The sequence below is a fragment of the Xyrauchen texanus genome, chromosome 23 (assembly GCF_025860055.1).
Source record: "Xyrauchen texanus isolate HMW12.3.18 chromosome 23, RBS_HiC_50CHRs, whole genome shotgun sequence".
Lineage (NCBI taxonomy): Eukaryota > Metazoa > Chordata > Actinopteri > Cypriniformes > Catostomidae > Xyrauchen > Xyrauchen texanus.
This window is the reverse complement of record NC_068298.1, coordinates 4,639,847-4,661,926: the sequence shown is the minus strand read 5'-3', so window position 1 is coordinate 4,661,926 and position 22,080 is coordinate 4,639,847. Positions and strand designations below refer to the sequence as shown.

At 39.3% G+C, this 22,080-nt stretch overlaps 3 protein-coding genes across 5 annotated transcripts; 1 reads left to right on the top strand and 2 right to left on the bottom strand.

The window, feature by feature from the left end:
- Nucleotides 1-858: 858 nt before the first annotated feature.
- tmsb1 (thymosin beta 1) lies at nucleotides 859-8,198 on the bottom strand. Its single transcript, XM_052154456.1, has 3 exons — nucleotides 8,046-8,198; nucleotides 6,464-6,573; nucleotides 859-1,212 (listed from the first exon to the last, which is right to left on the bottom strand). Exons 2-3 carry the CDS (start codon nucleotides 6,561-6,563, stop codon nucleotides 1,172-1,174), a joined length of 141 nt encoding a protein of 46 aa, XP_052010416.1. The 5' UTR covers nucleotides 6,564-6,573; nucleotides 8,046-8,198; the 3' UTR covers nucleotides 859-1,171.
- Nucleotides 8,199-10,501: 2,303 nt separating this feature from the next.
- On the top strand, nucleotides 10,502-13,907 carry LOC127663037 (piggyBac transposable element-derived protein 4-like). Its single transcript, XM_052154431.1, has 3 exons — nucleotides 10,502-10,754; nucleotides 11,455-12,780; nucleotides 12,880-13,907. The coding sequence occupies exons 1-3, from the start codon at nucleotides 10,579-10,581 to the stop codon at nucleotides 13,319-13,321; spliced, it is 1,944 nt and encodes a 647-aa protein (XP_052010391.1). The 5' UTR covers nucleotides 10,502-10,578; the 3' UTR covers nucleotides 13,322-13,907.
- Nucleotides 13,908-17,778: 3,871 nt separating this feature from the next.
- Nucleotides 17,779-22,009, bottom strand: LOC127663046 (solute carrier family 25 member 53-like). Of its 3 annotated transcripts, none has more exons than XM_052154446.1 (3): nucleotides 21,483-22,009; nucleotides 21,270-21,378; nucleotides 17,779-18,962 (listed from the first exon to the last, which is right to left on the bottom strand). In XM_052154446.1, the coding sequence occupies exons 2-3, from the start codon at nucleotides 21,271-21,273 to the stop codon at nucleotides 18,067-18,069; spliced, it is 900 nt and encodes a 299-aa protein (XP_052010406.1). In that variant the 5' UTR covers nucleotides 21,274-21,378; nucleotides 21,483-22,009; the 3' UTR covers nucleotides 17,779-18,066. The 3 variants fall into 3 exon arrangements, with proteins under 3 accessions (XP_052010406.1, XP_052010407.1, XP_052010405.1); XM_052154447.1 differs by having other exon boundaries at nucleotides 17,779-18,959; XM_052154445.1 differs by having other exon boundaries at nucleotides 21,270-22,009.
- Nucleotides 22,010-22,080: the final 71 nt, after the last annotated feature.

Sequence of the window (22,080 nt, the reverse complement as noted above, 5' to 3'; positions counted from 1 at the left end):
ATAAAATACAATGTTTACTAATCAAAGTGATTTAAAATAGCAGTGATCATGTGTTGTTATTCCACACACCCTTTGGCACAAATAGCTTTTTACGCAACTGCATTTGGGATAAATCTTAAACGTTCAGGAGAGAGGGGTGTGGTACAGGTATACGGGTCCTGTTATATAATGCATTACAAGTGACCTATAACAAAAACATGACGCATGCGCGGTGAATCATATCATTCCATACATGTATGTTCTTGCTGCAACTTCAGTCACTTTTCATAGATTTGCGATTCCTGGCAGGAAAACATTTGTTTGGCATATTCTGACCGCATTGATGTCATACAGGTCCATGTACAGTATGTGTGCATGTGTGTCAAGTAGCAGTTTCATCACCTCTGCATGTAAAGCTATTTACTATGTACCAAGATCATATTTGGCATCCAGTATACTAAATTCTGCCATCAATTACTCACATTCATGTTGTTCCAAACCCGTATGATGCCTTAGTCACCATTCACTTTCATTGTATGGGAAAGATGCAATTTGAGTAAAGGGTGACAGAGGTTGTCCGTCCTTAACATTCTGCCAAACATCTCCCGTTCCAAAAAGTAATATGGGTTTGGAACCTCATGAAGGTGAATAAACGATGGCAGAACTTTTATTTTTAGGTGAACTATCCCTTTGAAACTGCTGATTTACTCTAAAGTCTAAATGAAAGGGTGAATATTGTCTATCAACTCGTATAATCGTGTACATACAAATATTTGCTTTACACGTCATGCAAAAACAAATGCAAATTTCTCACAAGACCGTACACAAAGGATGCTTTTCATGAAGCCAAGGTTGGACAAATCATCGGAAACATTTTAAAACATTTGTTATTATCGTTTATTAAACAAAAATACCATATCACATGTTATTTAAAGATGAAGCAATCCATGAGCTGGTACAGACACATACATGAGCAATATGTGCTTACATCATCCGTCTTATCTCTAATCAACATGTTAAAAGGTTTACAAATAGCCACAGCTGTAATTAATACATGACTCGACAGCTCCCAATCAGTATTGTACCGAACGCCATTGATTTGAACATGACATGATATGCAGAAGGAGAGGTGATGTCTGAGGGGACGTGACAGGAAGTGTGAGGATGCCAGAGGAGGTGTGACAGGTTGGGTTCATTTCCCTCCAACTCCTGCCTTTTTTTCTTGCTCAATATCTGTAAAAAAGGAAAATGCATGTAGAAATTACAGTCCTGCATCACTGAGAATATTCCACATACACTATCAGTCAAAGGTTTACAGTATTAAAGGAGTTACAATGAATGCTGGACATCTGTTGCAGCTATTCATGTATGCAAAACACATTTTAAGCATTTAAGGACTAACCTTTATATCAAAATGTATGTAAGATCATGAGAGACTTTTCTTGCTTAAAGTAAGTAAAGTAGTTCACCCAAAAATGTAAATTCTGTCATTATTTACTCACCCTCATGCCATCCCAGGTGTGAATGACTTTCTGAATATCCCAGCTCAGAAGGTCCTTAAAATGCAAGTGGATGGTGGTCTGACTTTTGAAGCTCCAAAAGTACAAACAGTCCGAATAAACGTCCTCCGTACGACTCCAGTGGTTAAATGAATGTCTTCTAAAGTGATACGGTCAATTTTGGTGCAAAAAAATATTAATATTGAAGTACTTTTTAACTATAAAGCATCGCTTCGGGTCAGCAGCAGCAGCATGAACATTCGCAAGAGGGCTGAGTTCATGCGTATTCACGTATTCAGCATGTTACGGACGTAATCTCAAGTTCTTCTCTCAGTTGAGACATCCAGTATAAGCACACAAATGCACCACTGTGAGTAAACATACAGCTACAAATACAGATCTAATCCAAAACCAATAAAGCGTCTGTACATCGTTCCACCTCCTCAGTTGTAAACAGCGCTGCTCTTCCGGCTGTGTCGCTCGTGCCTCAGTTCTTCAATGAACATGCCAATGCGATTATGTCACACGCGCATACGGCTGCTGACCGGAAGTGATGCTTTATAGTTCAAAAGTACTTCAATATTCATCTTTTTGGAACCAAAAGTGATCGTGTCAATTTAGAAGACATTCATTTAACCACTGGAGTCGTATTGATGACGGTCTGAGATTTTGGAGCTTCAAAACTCTGATCACCATCCACTTGCATTTTAAGGACCAACTGAGCTGGGATATTCAGAAAGTCATTCACACCTGGGATGGCATGAGGGTGAGTAAATGATGAGAGAATTTACAAGCTTGAGTGAACTATCCCTTTAAAATGGTCAACCCAGCGTTATCTTGTTTCATGTCTCAATATTAGGTTAATAATTCAGCGTATACCTTGTTGACCACAATTCAAAAAGTGTTGCTAATCTTGCTTAAGAGCGGGTCTTCATAACCCAAGGTTAAAAGCTGTCATACTTACAAGTGCACCATTTTTAACCCAGGGTTTAAAACAACCGATCTCATGAGAACTCGTAAGAATAGTACAAGATTGCGAGTTTGTAAGAAATCATACGTCTTCATTCACTAATACACCAACCATTCACACACGATTCCCTCGTGTCCTTGTAGACCCTGATGTTTCATTTCTTCAGTGTTAAAATAAATGTGTGTCGAGGCAAAGGTAAACGTAAAATGAAGTGTAACACCATATCAAGACCCTAAACCTAACCGTTATAATAATAAAAAAAGCTCTGTTGCGTTGGACAGAAAAAAAGCATAATTTTCGTGTTTCGAACATGCGCTCGTGATACTTTCCTAATTTTAACCCCAGACCAAACCCCATACCTAAACCTAACCATAAATTTGACCCTGTGACCATGATTGTAATTGATAAATATGTTTTGTGTGCAATGAACACGCTCCAAAAAAGTTGAGACAGGGGCAATTTAAGACTAATATCAGTCAAACAGGTGAGGCAGGGGGGCTTGGGTAGCTTAGAGAGTACTGACACTGACTACCACCCCTGGAGTCGCGAGTTCGAATCCAGGGCGTGCTGAGTGACTCCAGCCAGGTCTCCTAAGCAACCAAATTGGCCCGGTTGCTAGGGAGGGTAGAGTCACATGGGGTAACCTCTTCGTGGTCATGATTAGTGGTTCTCGCTCTCAATGGGGCGTGTGGTGAGTTGTCCGTGGATCGCGGAGAGTAGTGTGAGTCTCCACATGCTGGGAGTCTCCGCGTTGTCATGTACAGTGAGTCATGTGATAAGATGAGCGGATTGACGTCCCGAGTTGAGTAACAGCACCACCATGAGGACCTACTCAGTAGTGGGAATGGGGCATTCCAAATTGGTATTTTTTTAAATAGGTGAGGCAATCGTGTCATAGTATATAAGGACCTCCAAAAACAGTCTAGCACTTCTAGAGCGAGGATCATTCAAGACTTTTCCATTTTCCAAAAGATGCTTCAGCAAATAATCCAGCACTGTGAGAACAATGTTCCCCAAAGACAAATTGGAAGGATTTGGGGCATTTCACCCTCTACAGTGCACAATACAGTTAAAAAACAAAATCTCAGTGCGTAAAGGGCAAGGCGAAAACCACTTCTGAATGCGTGTGGTCTCTGATCCCTCAGACATCACTGTCTTAAAACATCATTCATCTGTAATGGATATCATGAACATGGGTTTGGGGTTACTTTAGTAAACCTTTGTTACTCATCACCACTCGTTGATGCATCCACAGATGCAAGTTAAGACTTTACTATGTAAAGGAGAAGCCGTACATCATCACTGTCCAGAAGCGCTGCAGACTTCTCTGGGCTCGCTCTCATCTTAGATGAAAAGTAGAACAGTGGAACTGTGTTTTTTGGTCTGAAGAGTCGACATTTCAAATAGTTTTTGAAAAACACAGCCGTAGTGTTCTCCGGGCCAAAAAGGAAAAGGACCATCCAAAAACTGTTATCAGTGTCAGGTCCAAAAGTCAGTGTCTGTATGGGCCAGGGGTGTGCCAGTGCTCATGGCATGGCATCATATTTTTTATATTATATTCAACAATCTCAGATAACAATTTCTTCTTCTGCAGTATAGCTGCTAAAGTAAATGTACATTGTTTTCAATGAGTTTTAGATATTTGTATTGAAAAACAAGCCAAAACAAATCAAAAACGTTTTTTGTTGCCATGTATAATGGGGCGAAGACTACCCTCTCTCACCATCTTTAACTCACTAAAAAACAAACTCTCTCTCTTATTAATAATGCTGCATATTGCCAATTTTCTTCATGATAAGAAATGCACAGTGACACATATTATGATTCAATAAGTCACGAGCTATCATGTTATAATCTAGCTGCAGCAAGCGTGCGCACTTGAGGGACGAGCGTCCCGTGACAGTGTGTGCATCAGCCGGGTGCAGTTTCAATCTTTACCCCTCAGATCGGGACACTTTGCACAACTCATAGCACAAAAAAATGCCAGTTTCAGAGTTTGTAGTTAATTACATGACCAGCTTCCGTATTATTTGAACTTTAATAAAGCTAAAACGCATTAAATCTAACTGCATTTAAGATGTAACACCGGGGTATTTCCTTTAAAGAGCCCCGACTCCACTTATTCCACAACTGCTTCTGTATTTACTTATTTGGTATTTTTGTATAGTTAACTTGTACTTTGCGATCTACATAAGCTGAAGCTGTTTGGAAATTTCAGCGTGCATCTGTGATCTGTGTCCTGTCCTGTCTCCGATTGCGTGGTGCATTATTTACATTTACATTCATGCATTTGGTAGACGCTTTTATCCAAAGTGACTTACAGTGCACTTATTACAGGGACAATCCCCCCCGGAGCAATATGGAGTTAAGTGCCTTGCTCAAGGACACAATGGTGGTGGCTGTGGGGATCCAACCAGCAACCTTCTGATTACCAGTTTAGTGCTTTAGACCACCACTCCACCGATTACGCATTATGAAGCACACCATACAGCAACGAAGACCCCGTACAATTGTGCAGCTGAAGACCTGCATAATGGATGAATGGGGGAAAATTCCACTTTCTAAATTTAACAAACTTGTAAATGAAAAAAACATAAATGAAATTCAAAAGGTAAAATATCACATGATGTGTAGTTGTTGTGCTTTCAATATAGCAAAGGGTGAATATAATTTACGAATTCATTTTATTTGCATTTTCATACCCTCCCAACTTTTTGGGAATTGGGGTTGTACATGAATGTAGAAGGGAAAGTGTATATTTTTAGACTGCTCACCATTTTTAATCACTTTTTAGTGATTAATACGAGTAGTGATAGATGGATATATCAGCCAGGCAGATTAATCGGCCGGTATTTGGCCATTTTGTGATTATCAACTGTGTTCGCCTGGCCAATTACCAGAAGTGTGTCCAAAATCTACCCATAGATTTGCCTATGGATAGTAAATGCTTTCTGTTTTCAAGGTTTGCAAATGAGTAAATATAAGTGTCTGTTTCATTTAAGAAATGTTGTATACACCTGATTTGCTGCTGTTAAATTGTATTATGTTTATCTGCATTTATATCAGCCATCCTGCTCGCTAGATATTGCTCTTGGCGTCAGCCATTGAAAACCCCATTTTGGTCGACCACTAAATACAAGGCCACAAAAGCTGCATGCATAATAAAATCATAAAAATCATTTAAAATAGTTTAAGATGGAGGAATATGTCACACCGCAAGACATCTCATGGTATTACACATCAATTACCCATTTACTACACACATAATATCATCAATGCAATGCCAGTGCATTCAGTCCTCAGGGGTATTTTCCTATATTTAAGGAAACTGTAAATGCAAATTGACATGTAAATTAATTACTGCAAACTGAATGAAGAAAATAGAGTAGGACTAGATCTCTCAAAAGACACTCCTTTTTTAAACCACAGGTAAAACAAAGGCAGGCTGTCCCTTTCCCTCCAGGGTTATCTGGAGTATCTAGAGAATTCGGCAGTGTGTGTGTGTGTGTGTGTGTGTGTATTCCTGTAATTCCTGTATGTTTGTATGCAGCATCAAATCTACACAAGACTGCACTGTAAAACCGTATGCTCAAAGGAATTAAATGTATTGAGAAGGGAAAGATTAAATCAAACAAATTAGTTCAAATAACTAAAACCTTCTCTTTCTATTATTCACGAAACTCACGCCTTTAAAATAACAAATTGTTTTATTGTTTTAACTTGAATTACCTTGTCGTTGAGATTACATGTCAATTTTATGTTCAGCCCAAGTGTTACATTTAAATTAAGAAGTTAAAATCCCATCAAAATGTATTCGTTAACATACTCAACATTTCAAGCTAAGAGCAAATAACATGCATGTGTAAAAAAATTCAAACCTAAAGTTCTTTTAACTTGTACAATTTGACTAAATGTCTCCATTTTTTAAGTTCTGCTAACTTATTAGGGTTTCCAGCGTGTGCGAGGTTGAGTTATGTGTTCTGGAACAATACAAATCAGGGTGAAACTGCCATACCCTCTTTTGTGGGGAGAGTGTTCTTCTCCGCCGTGCTTGTCTTTTTTAGACATCTCTTGTCAAATTTCTGCACCTCCTCTTTGACGGGGTTGTCGCTCATTTTGAAGAATCTGCGTGAAGCAAAGTGATTACGTTAATGACAATTACAGATTACATTATGGTTTGTTTGCAATGTATTTAGTCTCTTTCGAATTAGTCCTTTAAAACCGGCTGTTCATGAAAAATATGACTATTTTGTTGCCCAAATCCTTGTCAAACACGTCTGACAAGGTATACTACGGTGTCGACCACATCACGGTCAAACCACTATTTAAAAAAAACAGAAGCACATTTTCAGATACCCGAGAGCCATTTCCTCAAAGGTATAAGTGTATTAGGTTTTTGTGACTTTGTATGGACACGCAGACGAGCCCCACCCACACCCCAGGTGTGCAATAAAACCAGCTTACATAACCCTTTATTAGCACACCCAACATTTAACATAGCTGTAAAATTACACATTACTGAAAGGTGTGCATTTTTGCATTTGGGAAACTGCAGAAATAAACAGCACTGTAAGTGCTATGGCATCTAATGCTAAATATAAATGAGAGCGTGAGAGAGGCAGAGAGAGAGAGAGAGAGAGAGAGAGAGATCTGCACATCATGGTGAAGTTAACTTTCAAAATTGCAACAGTTAGCGAGTAAACAAGATGTTTTCACATTAAAGTAAACCTTTTATAGATTACCATCCTGTGTCCATGGTGATATATTAACACACTTTTGCCAGTGTTTTGTCCAGTAACCTAATACAAATACTTACTTAATGTAGTAAAAATGAAGTTAACTGGTTTTAAACAAGTGAAAAATATTACTCAGCTAATATGACTGAACTTGACTACATTAGGCTCTACCAACAAAAGTTATTTTAAAGCTAAAATATTGCTTATGATGTAGAAATAGCTTACTGCAGTAGTTAACAACTGCACACACTCAATTTTACTGTTATATTGTAAAATCTGAGTCAAGTGATAATATTCAGTATTACTCATTTATTATGAGTTCTTATCATTCTAATCTGCAGATGTATTTGCACAACAACTGGGTGTATAATGCACCAGTGTTAATTATAAACTTTTGAATCAGATCAATCTATCAGCACACACCTCAGAAATATGGTAAATAAAAAAGAAACATGTTAAAATGATCATGTGTTTCACAACATTGTGTCAAATAACTGATACATTTGAATAATTGGAACGTTCGTTTGCTACAGTAATGCAGCTTCTAACTGTGGTATACCTCATAGACATTGTGACGACATACTAGAACACTGCTGCACACACACACACACACACACACTACGCGTACTGCATAGACAGGTAGTGCGCACTAAGCATATGGTGAACAGCGCAAAATCACTTCATATGAAATGTATAAGAGAGTCGAGACTGAAATGATATCACATTGGCTTCTAATACAACATGATTACAACTGTGTAATCTACCTGCACACTTTTACAGAGACATGTCACGTCATGGTAATATCTGCAACAGTGACGAAATTATAAGAAATTGGTTGTTCGGTCTAGATAAGACTCCTACCTGGCGCTGTCCTTGAAAGTGTAGTACGTTAAACAGGTCGTGACCAAATCTCTGTGTAGAGCTCTAGGTGTGCACACGGTTTAAATACCAATTACGCCCCGCTTCACAACAGCGCGAAGACAGTCCTCTCGCTCTGATTGGCCCAGTCTCTCGCTTCTGCATTCTGATTGGATAAACTTGCAGAGCGGAGGGCAAGAACTGGATCGAATGTAGTGTTCGAATACTGACACGAATGACGTGAGAACAGTGAGCGCGTTATGAGACGCCGACAGAGACATTTTTAACACTTGTACGTCAATTTAAAAAAGTTATTCGGAGGTCCTTAGAGGGCAAAAATGTCCGCGTCAAAAAACCGCCATTATAATATTATGTATTAATATTATATTCCAATTTCAATTAGTAAATTTTTTTAACCAACATCAGTCCTGATCATAACTACCAAATATTCATTCATTTTCAGGATTTTAACCCTTTAAATGCCAGTTTTGTTTTGTTTGGAGGAAACCCCCCACAAAAATTAATAATTTTACATATACTAAATGCTAAGGAGATTATTATTATTATTGTTATTATTATTATTATTATTGTTATCACAGTCTGGGATATTTCAATGATTAGCAACAACATTGATTTTGATGCATTATTATTTTTTGTGCAGTCAAATAAAATAAAAAAAAATTCACACTCTGTACCTTAGAGGACAAAAATGTCCACGTCAAAAACTGCCATAAAAATATTATATATTAATATTATTTTCCACTTTCACTTAATTTTCCACATAACTACCAAATATTCATCCATTTTCAGGATTTTAACCCTTTAAATTCCAGATTGTTTACATAATGGCACTGTTGTTTTTTACACACACACACGCACGCACACACACACACACACACACACACACACACACACACACACACACACACACACACACACATTTCTTAATACACATACAAAACACACTCTGACATCCATACAAACACACCTACACATTTTCAGCTGCATCGTTTATTCAATTGGTCTGCTGTGCTCTATAATACAGCAAACAGAAAATAGGAAAAAAGCATGTATTTGCTCCACAGGCTAAACATGAGAAAATGGCGCTATCTTGTGGAGTATATATATATATATATATATATATATATATATATATATATATATATAGATAGATAGATAGATAGATAGATAGATAGATAGATAGATAGATAGATGATCGATATATATATATATATATATATATATATATATATATATATATATATATATATATATATATATATATATATATATATATATATATATATATATATATATTTTTTTTTTAATTATTATTATTAAGCCAGGGCTCGGAATGAAAGCAAAATATCATATAATTCATGAGTGTAACTATTTTGAGTGTAACTATTTTGTGTACACAGTGTATTATAGATGTATTATAGGAACTGAGGTTGAAATAGGGCGGGCCGTTGGTGCTCATGACACATATCTTTAGAAAGCTAAGATTATTGTGATTATATTGATGTAAACCATTTCAAGATACAGCCACAAGAGCTGTCAGACCACCAACATACAAAAAAGCCATTTCAAAATTGAGGCAACTCACCAATGAAGCCTCATAGTGACCGATAACATCCCGACAAAACGGTCTTGTTAGATTGGCAAAGGTCCAAACGATCCAATCAAGAACAATATTTAGTCCAAAACAAATTATTACATCAATAAATACCCACGGAGTCTTGTTTCATAATTTCACATTAACATAATATGCCTAAACTTTCACGTATTCTCCGTCATATCTTCAGTTCACATATTTGTTTTGATATTAATTAAAAAAAAATCCTAAGCAAATTTTACATTCATAAATGCATATGTTCAAACTGTAAACCTGTCTTCTTAAAATAAATTATTTAATGTATTTAAATGTGATCTCAGTATCAGAAAGCTAGAAGGACTGGTAGTATTTGCTCTGCTTTTGGGCTCTTCGTGTGACATTATATATATGTGATATAATTGCCCTCTTATTTTATTTTATTTTGTTGTTGTTTCTTTTATAAATGTTATTGTTGTTGATATTATGTGCTATATATATATATATATATATATATATATATATATATATATATATATATATATATATATATATATATATTTTCCTGTATGTTCTCAGCAATAAATTGTTTTAATTCCGATATCGTGATTTCAAGATGGCGGCTGCACTCTGACTTTCGATTGACACCTGATTTGACCCAATAGGAGCTTCCATGTGCTGACCATAGCCAACGAGAGTCCGAGTCGAGAGGAAGTGACTGCCCCTTTTCCTTCGTGTAAAAATCGAGCCAATTGCAACCGCTTGTGAGGATGACTGGCACATCATATAGCCAATGAAATCAATGATTTGTCGCATTGGGTGGGAAGTTTAAAAGCTACAACTAAAATAAATCCGTGACCACGCTTAAAGCTGGCTAACCATTGCTAAGTGTTTTGTGCGTGGTTTTGAGACTGTTGATACTTTTGAAACTTTTGAAGGTGAATTATGTCGAAACGGACGAGGAAAGCAGAAGACTCGCTCCAAGAAGTGATGGAGGAATATACTCGACGTGAAAGCGATGAGTCTGGAGATGAAGATTCAGAAGTAAACAGTGATGAATCATATATTGACTCCGAGCTAGAGTCAATGGTTCTGGAGAGAGGAGACATTACTCCTAAAAAGTAAGTATTTTATCATATTCAGGGCTGGATTGGTAATCTGGGATACTGGGCATTTTCCCAGTGGGGCGGACTGGCCATCGGGAGAACCGGACCGTCCGCGAAACGGGCCGAGTGGGCCGCGATAAGCTGAAATGAGTCGGCGCGTTATGCACAACGGGCCACAGAATGACGTCGCGATATGCAGAAATGTACAGCGACCCCCACCCCATCCACCCCACCCCATCCCACCCCATCCCATCCCATCCCATGTATTACTGTATATTACGCCATAAATAAGCTTTAGTTTGAATAATGAATACACATTTTGTAGATTACCTTTTGTTGTGTGTTTCCCCAGTGTGTCTGCTGAACTGTTTGCGGGAGGTGTTTGTATTTGTTTGCCAAGTTTTAGTGTCCCTTTGTTTCACTGTTTGCTTCAGCTGTATTGCCGTGTTATAAGGATTTTTACATTGCTTAAGCATACAGTATATACAGTAAACATACATGCATATTTACACATACTAAAATAAGAACTATATATAAGAATATAAGTTGCTTTGTGTGTGTCTTGAGGTGTTACTGATGACCTCTGGGGGAGGTGTGTGTGTCTGTTTCATTTTGTGAACTGTTGAGATTTGAGGATGCGAGCTGTAAAAAGCTAGAATGCAGAAAAATTGAAAACCTTGTAAATGTCTTAAAAAAAAAAAAATTTTCATTATAGGCAATTACCTGATGTAGAATCGGATAGTGATTGGGAGCCGGATACTTCTAGCCCACTCAACAAGCGGCCACATAGAGTGAAGCGGCAGGACAGCACCTCATCAAGAGAGGAGCCCCATCTTCCATCTCCCCAGAAAGGTTGCAGCGGGAGAAGCCCAAGTGGCAGAGGATGGGGAAAAGGGAGAGGTGCCGGCAGCAGCAGTCAAGCTGGGATGTCAACAAGCACATCTGGAGAGAGATGGAATGATGTTGACGTTCCAGACATAACACCACCACAGCCCACCTTTAGACCCAACAATTCACCAGGGCCACAGCTCATACGATCAGCTACGTACACAGCCATGCAGCTTTTCCAGCTCTTTTTTACTAACTCTATTTTACAGACTATAATTCAAAACACCAATGAGTTTGGCTCGATTCGCCAATCAACACCCACCAAACCGTGGATTGACATAACATTGCAGGACATGTTTACGTACATGTCCATGGTCATCTACATGGGTGTAGTCAAATGCTCTGCACTTACTGATTACTGGCGAGGAAGTAAACTGTACAGCTTGCCGTTCCCAAAACGGGTAATGACCGGTAAGAAGTTCCTCACAATCTGCCGGTCCCTTCACCTCAGTAGCTTTGTGGATGATGCTGCTAACGAGCAAAGGAGAGGCACAGCAGCCTTTGATCGTCTTAGCAAAATAAAGCCACTCTACCGGGAGATTAGAGATGCCTGCAAAAGAAACTATCACCCTGGCCAGGAAATTGCCATTGATGAGCGAATGGTTGCCTCCAAAGCCCGCATTGGGATCAAACAGTATATGAAAAATAAGCCTGTTCGCTGGGGGTATAAACTCTTCGTTCTGGCGGACTCCAGGAACGGTTACACATGGGACTTTTTTGTCTACGAGGGAAGGCTCCAGAGAAACAGTGGCAAGGGGCTCAGTTATGAGTCTGTGATGGAGCTAATTAACACACGGGAGCTCGGCACCGGATACAAGCTCTTTGTTGACAATTTTTACACAAGTCCCACCCTTTTCCGCGACCTCCTTCAGAAGAGGATCTGGGCATGCGGAACCATCCGCTCAAACGTAATTGGATTCCCGAAAACCAAAGTCAACAGCCTGGAATCAAAATCTCCCCGCGGCAGCATACGCTGGATCAGGAACGACTCCCTCCTCTTTGTCCAGTGGCGAGACACAAGGGACGTCTTCATGTGTTCAACACTCCACACGGCACATGCGGAGGACACCGTGAAAAGGAGGGTCAAAGATGCAGATCAGCACTGGACGTTGAAGGACATCCCAGTTCCACCAGCGGTAAAGGAGTACAACCAGTACGTACTATATATTCAACTATGTTTTGTGCTCTTTGAAATGTAATAATATGTGTGATTAATATATTTATGTTTTGGTATATTTTTCTGTCCATCCAGGAGCATGGGTGGAGTGGACCTTTCTGATGCCCTGATAGGGTACTATAAAGTCCTCCACAAGACACAGATGTGGTACAAGACGTTCTTTTATCATTTCATGGACATCGCAATTGTGAACGCCTTCCTCCTCTACAAAGACATAGTAAAAGGTAAAGGACAGGTACCTATGCACCAGAAGGCATTCAGAGAGACCCTTGCTGAGGAGCTGGCAGAGTTTGGGTCTCACTCCACAGCCATACCAAAATATCCTTCTCCATTGTGCCGCAGTTCCTCAGCACATCACAGGCCAGTGTATATCAATGGAAACAGCACTAATGGTCGGCTGAGATGCAGGCAGTGCCAAGCAAAGACACCAGTGAAGTGCTCCTCCTGTGATGTGCCTTTGTGCTTTGTCCCCAAACGTGACTGCTACAATGACTGGCATGTTGCCAAAAACCTGTAAAAGGTATACTTGTAGTAGTAGTAGTAGTAGTAGTAGTCCTTTATTGTCACATAGTAAACCAGTGAAATTGGCCATCGACCATTGTATGTACATATGTTGTGTAAAAAAGTATATAGTTTGTTGTGTATTTCTTTTATAAAATAATTTTCCACCATAGCGCTTGTTTTGTTTAAAGTTTAGTTTCAAGAAGGGGAAAAAAAGCACTCTTTTGTGTTTGTGCCTCAGTTCCTCTGTGTCATCAATACTAATAGTTGATCTGGATATGGGATATGATAGCTCTAAGTGTCAGCTTTCTTTGAAGCCCAAAATTATGACTGTACATTTAAGCGTTCAAAAGTAGTAGTCTTTTTATCGTAGGTATGGTAGTTATCATGGTTACCAAGGGTCGTTTGGAGTATCCAAAAGGCATTTTTGGAAAACGCCTGGACATACCCTTAGAAAAACATGTGTAAAATATTCATTTTCTGTGGTATTTTTTATCAAATTTGAACTTGGACTAGGTAAGGCATCATGCTGTGTTCCCATTGTGTTTTCCAGCTAATAGCCCCCAGTTATAGTCATCTGCAGGCATCTGTACACAAATAAAATTCAGGTGGAAAAAAAACTATTTCAGTGTGTTCAAACTGACAGCTTGGGGAAAAACTTCACAGAGTGTCACTTTTCAAAAGAGACCAGAACCATGCATCTATTCCAAAATGTTAACATCTTTAAATTTACTTTGGGAATGCCTTGGATAGGCATTTTAGGCTAATTTTACAGGATTGGGAAGAGGTTACGAATCTTTATGGTGTGAGGCAAGATAGGTTACGAATGTGGCAGCAGTACCACCTTGTGGTGATTAGCCACACCGGCAGGAACTGCTGCAAAAATCCTAAAGGAGTGGTGGTGGTGTTGTGGTCTAATGCACATAACTGGTAAACTGGTAACCAGAAGGTCGCTGGTTCGATCCCCACAGCCACCACCATTGTGTCCTTGAGCAAGTCACTTAACTCCAGGTTGCTCCGGGGGGGATTGTCCCTGTAATAAGTGCACTGTAAGTCACTTTGGATAAAAGCATCTGCCAAATGCATAAATGTAAAGGAATGCCAACCAAATATCGATTATTATTTGGATAAAATCCAAATGGAATGAAAGGAATATCCTCTGAGAATCAAAATAAATCAATTGAAAATCCTACTGGTTGCACTAAAATTCAGATTTATATATATATATATATATATTACATATTGCATAAATTTTTAACCTGTCCCTAGCCCAAGCAGTTGTCCCCACTCGATTCAAAACAGCTGGTTCACTCCCATCTGATATCCTGCCTACCCCAACTCTGGACCCACAACATATCAACAGAGGAAGCCATCACCACCTCGCTCCACTCTGCCATGACCCACCTGGACAATAGCAACTCCTATGTTAGGATGCCATTTATTGATTTCAGTTCTGCCTTCAACACTGTTATCCCATCCAAGCTGATTTCCAAACTCACTAATCTTGGCATCAGTACCTCACTATGCAATTGGACTTTCTTACTAACAGACCTCAGTCTGTTAGACTTCATAATCACACCTCCTCCATCCTCGCACTGAACACTGGTGTACCACAGGGCTGCATGCTGAGCCCTCTTCTCAACTCCATCTCCACCTATGACGGCAAACCAGTGCATGGGTTGTCGTGGAAGATGTGCGAAGAATCTTTCTAAGATGCAAGAAAACTCTCGGAGTCCTCGGTTCAAGATGCCAAAGTTGTAGTTTATTGGATCACCAACAAGCTCGAGAAAGGTCAGCTGTCCGTTCCGAATACACAGTCCCAAATGCTCAGTTTATATACCTTTCTGTGTTATCTCTGACCAATGGGGTCCTTACTCGTGTCCTACTTTCCACCATTATCTGTAATATCCTCTTCTTTTTAACTATTGGTGGAAAGTCCCTCGCCTAGTTATTTGTAAAAAATATCACTTCCACATGATATATCCCTTGCTTTGCAGTTTTATTTGTTCTCCATGAACTAGCTTATGTCTTCCTCTTTGTGTACTTATGTCTCACTTTGTGTAGGTTGCAGTTCCACCTGTTATTCATCAACTGAGCATATGTCACATCTTGTGTAATGGACACGTATTCTTAACACACCTCTGCCTTTCTTTACAATATGCTTACCACATTGATTACATTTATCTGTTTGTACATAATTTTGATTAACTTGTTTTAGAAAATACACCATAGGGTCTAACTCCATAATAAAGTTTGCAGATGACACCACAGTGGTACGCCTGATCAGTGGCGACGATGAAACGGCCTACATGGAATTGGTTGAACACCTGGCTGAGTGGTGTGCTGATAACAACTTGGCTCTCAACACTCAAAAGACCAAGAGCTCATAGTGGACCACCGGAGGATAAGGAGAGGCTGCACACACACTCCCATCTACATCAACGGGGCCAAAGTAGAGCAGATCTCTGGGTGTTCACATTTCTGAAGATCTTTCATGGGCCTTCAGCACATCCACTCTCAACAAGAAAGTACATCAGCGCCTTTATATACTTTAGGAGACTAAGGAAAGTGCACCTGTCAGCTCAGATCCTGGCAACATTTTGCAGCCGCACCATTGAAAGCATCCTAACAAACTGCATTACAGTGTGGAATGTAACTGCACTGAAAACGGCCCAACACATCACTGGAGCCCAACTTCCCTCCAACAGGGACATTCGTCATAAACGCTGGTTACGAAGGGCGAGACATATCAGGTAAACACTACAGGAGTCTCCGCTGTCAAACCAGCAGACTCAGAAACAGCTGTTTTTCTTCCGCTGTCAGCCTGCTGAACACCAAACTCAAAAACAATATGTAACCCAATGCAAATGTCTATCATACAGTACAGGTGCAAATGAAGAAGCATAAACTGAAGGTGCATTGTACAGAATGAGGTATAAATGTGTAAATATATGTATATGGCCGGTGGCCATAACAGTGGAAGCAGCATCAGGAGGTAGACGTTATATAAATTAATAAAAGAAAAATACAAATATGAAGTTCGGGTGGGATGTAGTGTTCAGAGCCTGAGTTTAGAGTTCAGTAGGCTGACAGCTGAGGGAAAGAAACTGTTCCTGAGTCTGCTGGTGCGACAGCGAAGACTCCTATAGCATATCCCAGATGGGAGAGGAGTAAACAGACCGTGGTTGGGGTGAGAGGTGTCTTTGATAATGCTTCTCACCCTCCTTAGGCAGCGTTTATTGTGAATGTCTTTGATGGAGAGTAGCTGGACACCAGTGATGTATTGGGCAGTTTTCACCACCCGCTGGAGTGCCTTCTGATCTGAGACAGTACAGTTGCCATACCACACTGTGAAGCAGTTTGTTAAGACACATTCAATAGGGCAGCGGTACAAATTCAGCAGGATGTGGGGGGACAGGTGAGCTTTCCTTAGCTTCCTAAGGAAGTAAAGGCGCTGTTGCGCCTATTTAATCAGAGTGGAGGTGTTGTAGGTCCAGGAAAGATCCTCAGAGATATGGACACCCAGGAACTTGAAGCATGTCACACGCTCCACTTCGTCCCCATCGATGTAGATGGGAGTGTGTTTGTGTCCTTCCCTAGTCCGCCGGTAGTCCACAATCAGTTCCTTGGTCTTCTGGGTGTTGAGTGTGAGATTGTTGAGTTGTTGTTGGCACACCACACTACCAGGTGCTGTACCTCTTCCCTGTAGGCCGTCTCCTCATCGTCGCTGATCAGACCTACCACCGTGGTGTCATCTGCAAACTTGATTATGGAGTTGGAGCCATACTCAGGTATGCAGTCGAGGGTGAAGAGGGAGTAGAGGATTGGACTCTGCACACAGCCCTGTGGTGCACCAGTGTTCAAAGTGAGTTTGGAGGATTTGTGGTTGCTTATCCTAACAGACTGTGGTCTGTTAGTGAGGAAATCCAGGGTCCAGTTGCAGAGGGAGGGGCTAATGCCAAGATCAGTGAGCTTTCACATTAGCGTGCCCGCCTCCAATGCCGGAGACACCGGTTCAAATCTCACTTAAGAGCGAATCGAGTAGGACCGGTTACACATAAACTAAAACAGGACTTTTGGTTTATCAAAGGGGATCTTCTTTTTGACTTTTAGATGATCCTTGAATTAGTTCAGTTATGATTAGTAACTCTTTAGGACTTTTTTGACAAGGGGTGAGACCTTGATTTTGAGCTAAATTTAGAATCATTATGAAAACGGTTCAAAACCAATTAAAATCATTTTTATTTAAAACGATGAAACAGGCACTTGTTGGAGACACTAGTTGGACAATTAGTGATTGAAGTGGCCACAGAGACTTATTGAAATAAATGAAGAATCATTTGATTAATAGAGGCAGTCAATTAAAGTAGATTGGGGGCAATAAATCAGGCTTTACTGACTTCAAACAACAGACTGGTAGCCTGAAAGGATTTGAGACAGACAGAGATAGATAGATAGACAGACAGATAATAATGCCAATAAAGCTTTCTTGACTTTTAACATGTTTATTTCACATTTACGTAATGTTGCTTATACAGTAGTTATTAATTTGTGCCTCATTACGTGCATCACATCAATTAATACTTCATGCATACTGTGATATATGACATCATTGCCAACGAAAATCTTCAGCAATCAAATACAGTTTGGTGCAAAAGAGTATTGACCTGAGAAGCTGATTGTGTAAAACAAGGAATACTTCTAATATCGATCGACTATTAACCTGAGAAGATGACAAAATGAGGTATCTGTCACTGATTATCATCTCGAGTGTCTCTTCAACTGGTCGTATATGGCAGTGGTGATGCCCCAGGTGATGCAAGAGCGTAAGATCACCAAGAAACCTCCACGGTATAGAAGAGCCAGGCTGCGCTGACGGGCCACCCAGAGCTTCTGCCAACTGCTTTTTACTCCCCTGCCTTCACTATCTATTTGTGCCTGCATGTTGGCCACCAGTACAGAGAGAGGGTAGAGAGGTAGACTAATGACCATTGAGTTTAAAACACCTGACATAAAGGAGGACGCAATGGGGGAAAAGCCCCAAGCCCCGAGAGCATTAGACATGGGGTCTTTTAGGCCAAAATAGAGGCTGGTTCCTAAGGCATTCCGGACGAGAATGGGCAGCAATGCAGTGTAGTACCCTGACGCTAAAGGTCTCGAAATTAGTTTGAGTAAAATACTTTTCATAGTAGGAAGGCTGCTGTTATTCTTGCTGTTTTGCAGCACATTTTGCACACGTTCGAACGGGGTGAAAACCAAAGCTTCCACCACACCCGCACCTAAACCGGCCATAGCTGGGAGGACGCTCCCGGGAAGAGGGTGTTCGAGACGGAGGGAGAGCTTTTGTAAGAAGGTGTCCTGAAGGCCGAACAACAAAGTTCCATTAAGGGACGACTTCAGCAGGGGCGGAGCCACACCACGGTACAGTTTCAGTGGCCCTTCTTTGAGTAACTGGGCCACTGCTTGCCGTACTAAGGTGCTGTGCAGCTGCTGGCGGAATACAGTTTTATACAACGGGAATGTGACGATGGTGGTCATGGTGGAGATTAGGCTGGAGGTGCCTCCGTGCAAGTAGCTCTGGAACCACACCGTAGAATCCGAGGACTTGAGATCAGACTCTTGGTTGGGTTCAGAATGGCTTGTCATCTCTGGTGCTGCTGGGGTAGCAAATATGATAAAGAAAGTTGATTTATATCCATTATGCTCTATAGAAAACAAACAAAACCCTTATTGGAAGACCGAGTAGTTATCTCTAGCTATAAGATTTTGAGTCAAAAGTCCTATTGCATTAATGCAATCCATCAGTGGTCATCTTTAATCTTAGAGGTTACCAAAGCGCTTTACACTGCATCTCATTCACCCAATCACCCCCAATCATACAGAGCTGCCATGTAGGGCACTAGCCTGCCATTGGGAGCAAGTTGGGGTTCAGTGTCTTGCCCAAGGACACTTCGGCATGTGGGTCGTGTGGGCCGGGAATCGAACCGCCAACCCTGTGATTAGCAGCCGACTCGCTCTACCACCTGAGCCACAGCTGCCCCTCATTCAAGGGTAAACAAGGGAACTGTCTCTTTGGCACTGTTTACCTCTTAAAATTGTCAGAGTTTACAAGGTAACCATTACCTAGTCAAATATGGGGATGATACTGTTCTTCACATTCAGACCAGAATTATGATCCGGCTCTACACAGATTTATCTCTTGGTGTAAAAGTATGAAACTAGACTTGAATGTCTCAAAGACTAAAGAGATGGTTATCAATTTTAGTAAGAAACACTTTCACTTCAACCTGTGATTATTAATGGTGCACAGGTGAATGTAGTAGAGGAATACAAGTATTTAGGGACAATTTTTGAGAACATGTTGAAGTTTGATAAACATACTGATGTTTTGAGGAAGCTTACAGAGAGCCAATCTAAGGTCTTTTTATAATTCAATTGTTGAAAGTATTCTGTCGTTTTCTTTCTTATGTTGGTTTTCTTCATTATCTATAAAGAACGAAAATCATCTGCAAGGTATTTTAAACGTGCTCAACAATGATGCGTGTTTCTTTACGTAGTTTAACATGTTATTATGAGCAGCAAGTGTTGAGGATGGCACATAAAATAATGGGAGATAGCGCACACACCTTTGAACCTTTATTTCGAGTGGTTGCTTCTTGGGCGGCGTTTACGGACAATCAGGTGTCTTACAAGCTGTTACAAATTAACTTTTGTGCCTGAAGCAATTAGTTTATGTAACAAACATAATTGACTATTTTATTATTTATTATTAATATTATTTTTTCTTTATATATTTCATGTATGTAGATTTTTTGTTTGTACGTGTATTCAATGTTGTCTGTATATGTGAAGCACCATGACAGTCTGAAGGAATTGCCCCATTGGGGATTAATAAAGCTCTAAACATAAACGTAATATCTTTATAAAATAAGAGTTTAATTATTTTATTCAAGGCTTGATTTGTGGGACGGTACTTTGTTTAAGCACTAATGGACTTGTTTTACTTTCACTGCACTAATACTACATTTTTGGTTTTCTTTAAATCTGCTTTCATTTCACTTTTGTGTGCAAATCTATAAATAAATAAATAAAGTGAAAACAATTAGTGGTGTTTTTCATACATTTTAGGTTGGGGCAGGTTGTCACGTTTGCTTAATATGTATATAAATCTTTGTTTTATTAAAATAGATTACTAACATTTTCCATTTTTTTTACCATGTATGCGTTTCGTTATTCATAATCACGGTTTTACTGTTTAAATTGAGCTGAAACGCCATTAAATAGACGATAATACAGTTTAAATACAGATTTTATTAGTTTATTCAGATTGACAGAATATTATGAAACTGAAATGCTTAAAACTTAACATTATTATTTGCGTGTACAGATATGTTGATGATCCTTTATTTTACTTTAGGAAGCATTTCCTCCCTTGCATAAATTTACCATGATTTTACTACATTAAACATAGTTTAACCGTTGTAGTTGTAATAAGACCATAGTCAGTCTTGGGTATGTTACTCTAAAAAAGTAATTAATTACTAACTACTAATTACGGTACTAATTAAGTATATAATTGTAATTGCATTACTTTATTACTAATTACTTTCTAAAACCCTTATCAACCTCGACCAGATGAAAAATACAAAGATAAACATGAAACTGTTCTTTTAATTCTGTCAAATGAATCATATAAAATCTAATAAATTATTCATGAACTGGCCGAAGAATTTAAAGGGGCAGTGCTGAATTAAAACATATATTTTAACATTAGGCTTCCAATTTCGATTTCAAAATCAATTTTAATGTTCTAGAGTTAACACAATTACATCAGAAGTAACCGTAATTAAATTACTGAGAGTAATTAATTTTAATGAATTAATAAAATGGTTAATTTTCATAAGGGATATTACAAACAAAGGTATATTTTCACAAAGCAGTGTAAATAAAAGCAGGCAACTTACCCATACGTCAAAGAGCAGTTACCTTTCCCCTTTTTGTGGAATAACGGTTGAAATGTAAAATAGCTTTATAAGTATAAATATATACTCAAAGACTTCAAGGGTGGTGTCTCTGAAAAAAAGAAAACACACCTTAAGAAATAGTGTATATTAATATGGACGCGATGCAAAGATGTCTAAGCTGAAATGTTGCAAGGAAGAAACATATTTTACTACCTGTCATCATCGATGTCTGCAGGGGTTACAGTGATTTAGGACAAATGCATGGGCGATGCGTCATTGAGAAAACGCATCTGTTACTGGGACGGTCGTTTAAAAAAAGAGAGCCCAAATCAAACACACGGTGTGAAAAGACTGAACCGCTATGATTGTGTTATAAAGGGGGGATTTCTTTATTTGCTCTCAGCGCACATGACGCCCCTGCTGGACACTCGGTCGCTCATGACGTATCCGTGACGTCATCCTTCCTGTTATACTTGTTGGATGGAACGGACGTCGAATATCAATAAAAAGCAGCGAACACAAATAAACTACGAAATTCACAAGAAAGGAATTGATGTGGAATTTGGGAGAAATGTTGTCAGTACTTTATAGAATAAAACAAAAACATTAATTTTGCTAAAAAAATAAAATAAAAAAAATACCTATTTAAATAGTAAATCCAGAGAAACTGATAATTTTGCAGTGCGCACGCGCACACTTAAGTCAAACTTAACATCTTGATTCAATAGGTCAGTGGCTTTTTGGCTGATGTGGAATTTGTTTTAATAGGAATGTACTTTCTAAATAAGTACACTGAAATAAATCGACACCT

Bases quoted from the DNA above. Each gene is read 5' to 3' on its own strand.
- tmsb1 (XM_052154456.1), bottom strand. From the start codon at position 6,563: ATGAGCGACAACCCCGTCAAAGAGGAGGTGCAGAAATTTGACAAGAGA. The intron at 1,213-6,463 runs GTATGGCAGTTT...CCTTTTTTACAG, and splicing joins CACTCTCCCCACAAAAGAGG to ATATTGAGCAAGAAAAAAAG.
- LOC127663037 (XM_052154431.1), top strand. From the start codon at position 10,579: ATGTCGAAACGGACGAGGAAAGCAGAAGACTCGCTCCAAGAAGTGATG. The intron at 10,755-11,454 runs GTAAGTATTTTA...TTTTCATTATAG, and splicing joins GGAGACATTACTCCTAAAAA to GCAATTACCTGATGTAGAAT. The intron at 12,781-12,879 runs GTACGTACTATA...CTGTCCATCCAG, and splicing joins GCGGTAAAGGAGTACAACCA to GAGCATGGGTGGAGTGGACC.